This window comes from Meriones unguiculatus, chromosome 16 (genome assembly GCF_030254825.1).
Source record: "Meriones unguiculatus strain TT.TT164.6M chromosome 16, Bangor_MerUng_6.1, whole genome shotgun sequence".
Taxonomy (NCBI): Eukaryota; Metazoa; Chordata; class Mammalia; order Rodentia; family Muridae; genus Meriones; species Meriones unguiculatus.
This window is the reverse complement of record NC_083363.1, coordinates 27479715-27490773: the sequence shown is the minus strand read 5'-3', so window position 1 is coordinate 27490773 and position 11059 is coordinate 27479715. Positions and strand designations below refer to the sequence as shown.

Genomic DNA, 11059 nt, shown 5'->3' with positions numbered 1-11059 from the left:
CTCTGAGGAAATCAACAAGATAAGACAAACCCTTAGCTAAACTAACTAAAAGACATAGAGACAATATCCAAATTTTAAAAATCAGAAATGAGATGAGAAGGGGGACATAACAACAGACACTGAGGAAAGCCAAGAATCATTTGGTTATATTAGAGAAGTCTTTATGCTACAAAATTGGAAAATCTAAAAGAAATGGGCAATTTTCTTGATAGATACCACTTATCAAATGTAAATCAAGATCAGATAATTTAAAATAGACCTATAATTCCCAAAGAAAAAGAAACAATCACTAAAAGTCTCCTAACCAAAAAAGTTCAGGGCCAGAAAGTTTTTGCATAGAATTCTATCAGACTTTTAAAGAAGAGCTAACACCAATACTCCTCAAATTATTTCACAAAATAGAAACAGAGGGAACATTGCTAAACATATTCTATGAGGCCACAGTCACTCTGATACATAAACTTCACAAAGACTCAACAAGGAAAATTACAGAAAATTTTTCTCATAAACTTAGATGCAAAACTACTCAATAAAATGCTTGCAAACCAAATGCAAGAACACATCAAAAATATCATCCACCATGATCAAGTAGGCTTCATCCCAAGAATACAGGGATGGTTAAACATGAAAATCCATCAATGTAATACTCTATATAAACAAACTGAGAGAAAAAAAAAAGGACACATGATCATCTCATTAGATGCTGAAAAATCCTTTGACAAAACCAAAAACCCCTTCATGATAAAAATCTTGGAGAGATCAGGGAGAAAAGGCCTATACCTAAATACAATAAAGGCCATATGTAGTAAGTCAACAGCCAACATCAAATTAAATGGAAAGAAACTTAAAGCAAATCCACTAAAATCAGGGACAAGACAAAGCTGCCTACTTTCTCCAAAGCTATTCAATATAGTACTTGAAGTTTAGCTAGAGCAATAAGACAACTAAAAGAGATCAAAGGGATACAAATTGGAAAGGAAATAGTCAAAGTATCACTCTTGGTGTTAAGGACACCACAAGAACATGGCCCACAGAATCAACTGATGGGACTCTGGGCTCACAGAGGTCAGGGAGGCTTGTATGGGTCTGACCTAGGTCTTCCACATATATGCTATGGTTGTGTAGCTTGATGTTCTTATGGGATTCCTAAAAGAGGAAGTAGGGGCTGTCTCTGACTCTATTGCCTGCCTTTGGGACTCTTCCTAATGAGTTGTTTCATTCAGCCTTTATGTGAGAACATGTGCCTGTCTTATTGTAGCGTGTTATACCATATTTGGTCCTTGGAAGGCCTGCTACTTTCTGAAGGAATGTGGAGGGGAAGTGGATCTGAAGGAATGGAGAGGTGGGAGGGGAGGCTAGGGAAAGTACAGTGTGGGGGGAGGTGTAAACTGCAATCTGGATGTAAAATGAGCAAAGAATAAATACAAAAGGAAAAAAAAATAAACCCTGAGTTTGAGCTTCAAAGTAAAAGCCTTAGAATCCATGGTTGGTTCGCTGTTTTTCAAGCTACAGTGCTGGGCCTCAGACAAATTGGGACATTTGTCACTGACTCCAAGGCCTAGGGACCATGGATGATGAAGGGTAGAAGGCCTGTACAAGCTGAAGGATAGGGAATAGTGCAGCAGATGCTGTCTTCCTGATAGAATGTGAGTACGGAGATCAGGAACACATGCTAGAGAGACTGCCTGCATGTTGTTCCCTGTAGAGGGAGGGAGGGAGGAAAAAGAACAGAGAAAGGAGGGACAAAAGGACAGGAGAGGGCCTGCTGGAAAGAACGTTGGTAGGAGTAGAAGGCACACAAGAAAGGATAGGAGGGTGAATGGAATCACAATGTATTATGTATAAGTATGGTATTACACATATAGACAGGAGTCTACTGAGTGTATCTGAAAGACTCTAACTAGCAGTGTTTTCAAAGCAAAGACTCATGACCAAACCTTTGGCAGAGTACAGGGAATCATAAGAAAGAAGGGGAGTTAGTCTGATGGGGAAAGGATAGGAGCTCCACAAGGACCAAATATATCTGGGCACAGGGTCTTTTCTGAGACTGACATTCAACCAAGGACCATGTATGGATATAACCTAGAACCTCCACTCAGATGTAGCCTGTGGTAGCTCAGTAACCAATTGGTTTCCCAAAGTGAGGGGAACAAGGACTATTTCTAACAGGAACTCAATGACTGGCTCTTTGGTCTCCCCACCCCAGAAGAGAGGAGCAGTCCTGTTAGGCCACAGAGGAGGGCTTTGCAGCCAGTCCTGAAGATACCTGATAAAACAGGATCAGATGAATGGGGAGGAGGTCCCCCCTTATCAGTGGACTTGGAAAGGGGCACGGTGGAGATGAGGGAGGGAGGGAGGGACTGGGAGGGAATGAGAGATCGGGACACGGCTAGGATACAGAGTTAATAAAATGTAACTGATAAAAAATAATAATAATAATAAAAAAGACACTTTTTAAAACCAGACATATGAAATGTGCTTGTAATCCCAGTGCTGGGGAAAGGAGGCACAGCATCTGGGGACTTGCTGACCAGCCTGTCCAAGTTGTTGAATTCCAGGTGCTGAGAGAGCCTGTCTCAAAAACAAACTAATCAACCAACAAACAAATAAAACAGATTGTGCCTGAAGAATGACACTCAAGGTTGTATCCTCCCCCCTAAACACACACACACACACACACACACACACACACACACACACACACTCCAGAGCTTATGGACATTCTACAAGTAACAGTAAAACTACTGCGGTTGCCCTAAGGCAAAACCTGTCTATAACAACTATAACAATGTTCTCAACTTTTGTGTTTTTTTTCCATGTTTATCTCTTGACATAATAACTACTGAAGCGTCATACCAGCAACAACCAACATACCAACCGAAGGACTGTTCTCAACGCCGGAGACCAGAGAGAAGGGGGACCCTGCAGTTAAAAGACCTGACCCAGAATTTTAACTCCTAAAATGCACATTCTCGTTTGTTCTATTAACATTGACTATTTCACTTAAGGTAAGTGACCACACTTGAATAACACTTGGTATTTGCACTTTACTGTTCTATAGAAATAAATCCACAGAACATCTTCATAAGGGATATGCCACTTACTGGAAGGTCACTAGAAAGTACAGTGCATTTTCAAAAGCCTGAGGGTCTGTACCCTCCATGTAAATTAGCCCTAACCATGTGAAAGGCAGACACCACATTTTGCAGGAGCATCTCTTCAGACAGCAACAGAAACAAATACTTATGCTTAACTGCAGGGCACTTTTGCTCTCTGGATAACAAGGAGAGAAAGTTCTTATGCAGTTTAAGTCAGAGTGCTATTAATATTTGTGACTTAATGCTTTAATATCAGAAAGTTACTCACCCTTTGGTTATTTAAAATGATTATTACACTATATTTTATATGGACTAATGTTTCTCCCACTAGATACATTGTAATGTCATAAAATAAGTCATGACTTAACATATATGCCTTTAATTCCCAAGGCAACTTCTGTGGACTCTTTCAACATCAATTTTCTAAGTAAGATATTAACTCTATCAAGCGAAGTGACTTAAGAAATACTTGTTCACAGAAGCAAGAGAGATGGCTTAGCAGTTAAGAGTGCTTACCGCTCTTTCAGAGGACCCAGCTTCAGTTCTCAGCACCCACACTGGGTGGCTCACAACCAGAGGTAATGCCAGCTCCAGCGGGGTCTAGTGCCCTCGTCTTGAGTCCTTAGCCATGAAGTGGTGTACATAAACTCACAAGAACCAACACATACGCATAAAAACAATATATCTTAAAAAACAAACAAACAAACAAACAAACAAAGAAAATCTTAGCTGGGACCAACATTGACACCAATGTTCTCAGCACCTGGGAGGTACAGATGGGAGATCTAGAACTGAAGGCTAGCTCTGACGATGTAGTGAGTCTGAGGTCAGTCAGAGCTACATGAAACCCTGCTTCAAACAAACAAAAAAGGACAAGAGTTTCTGCTTTTGTTTGGAACAGCGATTCTAGGTTCTCTGTAGCTAAGGATAACTTTGGAGTTCTTATCTTCCTGCTTTTGCCTCCCAAGCGCTGGGAGACAAGCACTACCCCATGGGGCACTTGTGGTGCTAGACATTGATGCCATGGTGTTGGAAATGTTATGGAAGCAAACTCAGCAGCTAAGCTCCACCCCCAGTCTGTCTTTATTATTTTAATACTTTAAAATCACATCTTCCAAGTCCATTTTTCTTTATGACTTCCAAACACTGCTTTAGATTCTGTCTGTACCCCTTTTGTTTCATCATGCTGCATTCTAATTATCTGTTCTGATGACTGACTCCCCTTCAGGGTTATGAGAAGAGTGCGTTAATCTCTTTACATATTGGTACCTCTCAGTATGCCAGGAGGAAGTAGAAACTTCATAAATACTTATTTCACTGAGTCGTTGTGCCTTCTTCTTCTTCTTCTTTTTTTTTTTTTCTTTTTCAGATTCTTTGACAAGTTTTGTGACTGCTTTGTAGTCTGCTCTTTTCCTTGGGGAATTATTACTGATGTTTTATTTACTGCTGAGGGATCTGAGAAATTAGAAGAGATGATGGTAGCTATAGGCATTTGGGGAGTATTTAGAGTATTCCTTCACACACACACACATATATGTGAAGGAATATATATATATACGGTCTGCTTTATTTTTGGCTGCTGCAGGTGCATTCCACACCCCACTGTAACTGTACTGCTAATTATTTTCAGACAGCAAAATACTCAACTACAAAAATCCTTAAGGAACTTATTGCCACATAAGAACTAGCATTTGTACTTAATAACCATTTATACTGTTCAAAAGGGAATCAAAGACTGAATGAAGAGAACCAGTTTGGAAAATGTTTGTATTGGGAGTATAGCATGGAATGCAGTGTATTGCTCTTCTTGCCAGTTCTCCTTGGCAAACGAGCCTGAATCCATGGTTCCCTCTGTATTACCATTTAAGTCTATGAAATATCTTGTCACTGATACAATCATACTGAGAGACAGTTGCATCTAAATTAACTTGCCAACACAAAACTTCTTTCTCTGAAGTGGTTTAAAGTAAAAAAAAAAAAAAATACAAAGAACTTCTGAAAGTATTTCCTTTGGGCTTGATGGCTAGGTACTCAGGTGTTAATTACACTATTCTCTGTTTTATAAGGTGCAGTATTGTGTAATGTTTTGAAAGTACTCTTTCCTATTGTGGGGATGCCTGGGGTTATGAGAACCTCTGCTGGGTCTAACAGCTGGTCCCTGCACCTGTAGCATCACCCAGGAGTTTGCAGAGGTGCAGCCTCCCAGCCTGCATAACCTCAGCCCTCATAACAAGGTTACCAGGAAATTTTTATGCACACAGAAGAGTCCTGAGAGTCAAGGGCATGTAGTAGTAATCTAGGTGTGGCAGTTGCAGACTTGTGCTTCTCTTGCTTATCAAGACCCTGGCAGAAACAACTGAGTTTCATAGAGAGGCCATGTGATAGAATAGAAATAATGTTGCCTGGAGAGCTTGAAAACTAGATTCTCACTTCATATCTAGTTCCATGACCTTGAACCAGACTTTTCATCTGTGAAATGAATGGATCTTATAGCAGACATTGTGAGACTTTACAACTCTGTAAGCTATGAATTTGTGAAAACAAATAGCAATGGGTTCTTCTCTGACATGTTGTCACAAACAATGAAGTAGTTGAGGGAAATGATTTAATGCTTTATGTAGTAGGGAGAAATGGTTCAGGACACTGGGCCTGAGTAATGTGTAGGGCCTTGTCTCTCAAATACTTTATATTTATTCAGCGCTGCAGCTCAACCTCTTTGATTTTCACATGAATTCTGGAAGATGCACAGTAGTGAATAACTTAAGCAGTGGGCGGCAGCTATTAATAACCCCCTCCCCACTTCCTTTGTTCTTGGATACAGATAAAAACACAGGTAACAAAAGAACTCAGAGACAAAAACAGCTCTTACATTGTGCACAAGAGGAAGAGAATGTTAGTGTTCTTATGAAAAGCAGGGTTAAAGTATTTAGAAGTAAAGGATCAAGGGAAAAAAAATAAAACCAATATGCACGTATACATGTGAATGCACATATGCAAAGAAAATAAAACTAATATGCATGTATACATGTGAATTCACATGTATAGAGAAAATAAAACTATCATGCATGTGTACATGTGAATGCACATATAGAGAGAAAATAAGACAAATGTAGCAATATGTTAATAACATAAATCTAGATGGAGTATAAGGCTATATACACATTGTACTTTCTATAGTTTTATTTAGATTTGAGAATATTCAAAATAAAAAACTGAGGGAGAAAAAATTAACATAAGTAGCCACTGACTTCAATATGCTTCTTGCATTATTCTTTTTTCAACAAGTAAAACATATTAAATTAATTTTTGTAAACTTTATAAAACATCAGAAAAGCTAGTGTAGAATGGACAAATCACTAAGTAGGACATTTTAATAGTCACATTCCTGCGATACTTCTTTAAAGAAGTGAACAATATCCACGGGGTAGGAGATGGCCCATGTAAGAGCACTTGGCATGGGTGTGAGTTCAGATGCCTAGGGTCCATGCAAGCGCTCAGTGTGGCAGCTCAGACCTGCAAGCCCCGTGCTGGTGGAGGGGCAGAGACGAAATCCTGGGACTCACTACCGGTCAGTTTAGTCAAACAGGGAGCGTGAGGCTCTGTGACAGACTGAAGACCAAGGTGGTGAAGACCTGAAGTCAACCTCGGGCCTCCACATGAGTGCACCTATGTGCGCACACACACACACACACACACACACACACAGTGGGGGAGGGACTGCAAATAGATAGGCCTGAAGTGATTTTTATTTTTGCTCTGGTTTCAGCTAATATTGGAAAAGAACGAAGCCACCACTCAGAAATAGAACCGACCACAGGCTTTTCTTACTTCCCTGCACTGAGAGGGACGCAGCAGCTGCCATGAGAATTGCTCTGTCCTCCCACAGGAGGATGAGTGTAATGGATTTCTTCCACCAGGAGAATAAGGGAAGGGAGAGTCCCAGCACTGTACTCATTTGGCTCCAACAGCCCTTTCCATTCATGCATTATTTTACCTATTTGAAAACACACTCAAGCACAGCCTGCCTTTCCAGCATGACCCTGCTTAGCTGGACATCTCGAGCTGCATCCCCGGCAACAGAAGCAGGAGCTGCCAGTGCTCCTTCAGCACTTCCACACATCCCACAGCTACGCCACCAGAACAAACACACTTTAATAATGAGCGATTTAAACACATTTGTTCTTAACACATTGAATTCAATGACTTTTTTTTCCCTTTTCTCTGATGTTAGCTAAGTGGATTTATTTTATTTTTCTGAGTTAAGCTTTACATAGTTAACACATTACTTAAAATGATCACAAAAAGGCAGTTACTAAAAGTCCTATAAGTCACCACAGTGTAGTGTAAACAGGACAAGCAGACGAGGCAGTTAGATTGATTTTCATATATAATTGAAAGCCCAACTCACAATGACCCTTTGCTTATTCCGCCTGAAGCCAGCTGCTCTCTGCTGACTGGCTTGTCCTCACAGCGGACCAAACTTCAGCAAACAGAACTCCAGAACTCCACAGCTTTACCAGCGGAGCTGGACAGAGGCTCGGTTCCATAGTAAGAATGATTCTTGTTACAAATACTGCCACCACCTTCATTTTGCTAGAATTAGAGACAGTTAGGGATGCTAATTCATAATGTTCACTTAGTACCAAAACAATCCACTGACTTAAACATGAATAAATCTCAAAAGCAGTGTACAGAAAAAATGTAAATGATAGAGTATGCAAAATTCAGTGCTTGCAGATTTAACATTATTATTTTACCTTTCACAGGCATATAAATACATATAATAACCAATTGAATATGTAAAAATGATGACTATAAGACACATGGAAATGGTACATCATTTTCCAGCACGCACCTCTGGAGAGGAAGGTTGGGAAATTGGGGATAAGATCACAGTTAGCTTTGACAATATTGTAAGGTATATTTTCTGTGACAGTATTAAATGTCGACTTAACAGAACTTAGAATCAGCTAGCAGGTGATATCCAGGAACTCATGTGGGGCAGCAACATCAAGGTTAGCCCCCAAGAATGTCTTTGAGGTATCAGCTTGATTATAATAATTAAATGTGAAAAGTCCCATCTTAACTGGGTAGGCCCACTCCCCAGGCAGGAGAAAAAGCAACTGTGTGCTGGTACACATACATTCATGGCTCTCTGCTTTTTATTCACTTTTTTTTCATACAATATAGTTTGATCATATTCTTTCCCCTTCTCCAACTCTTTCCAGGTCTCCCCACCTCCCTACTCACCAGCTTCACATGCATGCTCTCTCTCTCTCTCTCTCTCTCTCTCTCTCACCAGCTTCACATGCATTCTCTCTCTCTTTCTCTTTATTCAAAAACCAAAACAAACAAGAAACCAGCAAGACAAAACCAAACTAAAACCAAACCCAAATGGTGGGTATGATGTGACCAGTTCCCATAAGCTCCTGCTGCTGTGCCCCTCCCCCACTATCATGGCCAGTACCCAGAACTGTGAGCTCCAATAAACCTTCCTCCCTTGTGCTGCTTTCCTCAGGGTATTTTATCACAGCAACAAGAAAGAAAAAGCAAAGAAAAAAAAGAAAGAAAGAAAAACTAAGACATTTTCTCAGTAAAAAAAAAAAAAAAAAAAAAGATTTGAAGCAAACTAGACAAAATGTGGCTATTTGAGAGTGATGAGTATAGAGGTGTGTGTTATACAATTCTTTGTAAACTTTAAGTCTTTCTAAACTGTGATTTTAAAGCACTGCCTATCTTTCAGAGTCTTCACTGACTCTTCCATGCATGCTAAGGGAAGCTGGGATGCTCTTTTCTGACGAGGGCCTTGAGTATATATGAACAGAGTCAGACAGCAGTGTTTACAGCTTTAATCGTGGTGTTTGCTGCCACAGTGGCTTCATGGACTCACCCATGCTGGCAAGCACAGCAGGAGTTCTGTTTCACAGGTACAGACTAGGCATCCGTCAAACCAGTCTACCAGATGAATAGTCCACAATGGGCATTTGGCTAATATACAATAGTGAACATTTACTTTATGCCGAGACGTATGCATACACTCTGAGCTTCAGGGCTACAGGACACGACACACATATGTCCATGGAGCCACACAGGGAGCTCTGTGGCAGGCTCAGCTATCTTGAGACCTTCAGCATCCCCACCCTCAACCCCCACCGAGTTCTAGATTCTTCACTTAAAAAATATTTTAAATTATGTGTATGTATGTGGATCTGTGTGTGTTGGTATGTGCACCCGAGTGGAAGAGCCCAAAGAAAGCAGAGGCACTAGATCTCCTGGAGTTGGAATTACAGGAAGTGTGAGCCTCCAGATGGGGATGCTGGGAGTTGAACCTGGGTCTTCAGGCACAACACTAAGTGTTTTTACGGCTGAACCATCTCTTCAGCCTCATCACATTTTGTTCTTAAACATCTGATATTGTCAGCTTGGCTAATTTTGGCCTTTCAGGTAGGAATATAGTTATTTTCTAATAGCTTCTTTCCCTAATGACTGATGATGTTAAGCTCTTTTTCATATATTTTTAACTCATTTGGATATCCTCACCTGTGGGTGCTCCTGCAAGTTTCTTGCTCATAATTTTTACTATGTTGCCTTTTAAAACTTATATCAAAATTACTAAGATATTGGGATATAAGCCCTTTGTCAGAGCCTCACATGTTTATGTGTATATGTGTGTACGTGTGTATCTGTATCTATTTCTTTTTCCACTTTAACAAGCTTCTTTTTAATGGTACTTGAAAGAGTGAAACTAAAGTTTTTACTGTAGCCCAACCAGCAGTGTTTTCCTTCATGATTAGTGGTTCTATATTCTGCTTTTGGGTGTTGTTTCCTCTCTGAAGGTCAGGAAGATATTTTTTCTGTTTGCTCTAACAAGCTTTATTGTTTTAACTTTCACATTTCTATCTGAGTTTACGAATAGTTTTATTTGATGTAGGATTCAACAAGATTAGATTTACTTTCTTCTGTATCAAGCTGGCCATCTTTCCCCCAGATGGGAATATACTGAATGTGCAGAAAAATCTGCAGAGAAGCAACAACTGAACCACGTTATATATTCCATGCCATAACCCTGGCACATTCTTCCCTTCCCTTGGACCTCTGGTCTTCTCTATGAAGGTCTGACATCTCTTCCATAGCTTTATTACAACATATTTTAATATGTCTTAATGTTATTGCATATAGTTTCATTTATCAATTTCATTTTCTAAAAGTCAGTTTTAGGACTATAGCTCACTTTCTCTAAACTTTGTATTGGAATATGCAGTGTGTCTAAACACATGTGGAAATGTTACAGCTTCATGAATTTAATAAACAGACCGATCATGTCCAACTGGCTTTTGTATGCAAAATCACCTTTAACCACTTTGTAATAGTCACATTAATTTTAGATCTTTCCTGTAGATTCTCTCGGATTTTCAACATAAACAACTGTGCTGCTTGTATATGTAGTTAGATTTACGCCATCTCAAATATTGAAGTTCATTTCTTCACTTATTGAACTGGATGAATCTTTAAGTTCAAAAGTGAATAATCCTCACCTCATGCTGAATCTTGATTTCAAGAGAAAAGTCTTCAATATTTCATCATCAATTTTAACACCTATTGAAATATTAGATAGCTATTATTAGATAAGGATTCCCATCTATCTTCCTTTGCTGAGTTTTTGTAGTTGTTGTTCAATTGTAGAGGCCACTTAGTATTTATCTGCATGACGATATTAAGTTATAAATAGTCACATTTTTATACTCTCTGGAGAAGTTTAAGATTTAGTATTTTTTTTACTATTTTTACTTGATGCATATGAGAGGTTTGCATGCATATATGTATGTGCATCACATGTGTGTATTCCTGATGAGGTCAGAAGAGGGCACCAGATCTGCCATGTGGGCACTGGAGCCTGAGCCCTAGTTCTCTGTAACAGTAGTAGGCACTCATAACAGCTGAGTAACTCTTCCCCTCCCTCT

At 39.6% G+C, this 11059-nt stretch overlaps 1 protein-coding gene across 2 annotated transcripts in view; it reads right to left on the bottom strand.

Moving 5' to 3' along the window:
* Mcu (mitochondrial calcium uniporter) overlaps positions 1-11059 on the bottom strand; it is a 165481-nt gene that overhangs the window by 48679 nt on the left and 105743 nt on the right. Inside the window, exon 1 of one of the 2 annotated variants that reach the window (XM_060369512.1) lies at positions 8349-8405. The exons of the other annotated variant lie outside the window; for it this stretch is intronic. Coding sequence (XP_060225495.1) covers positions 8349-8363 — 15 coding nt within the window. The 5' untranslated portion in view covers positions 8364-8405. Of the gene's footprint in view, positions 1-8348; positions 8406-11059 lie in introns of those variants that run through there. 2 annotated transcript variants of the gene reach the window in all.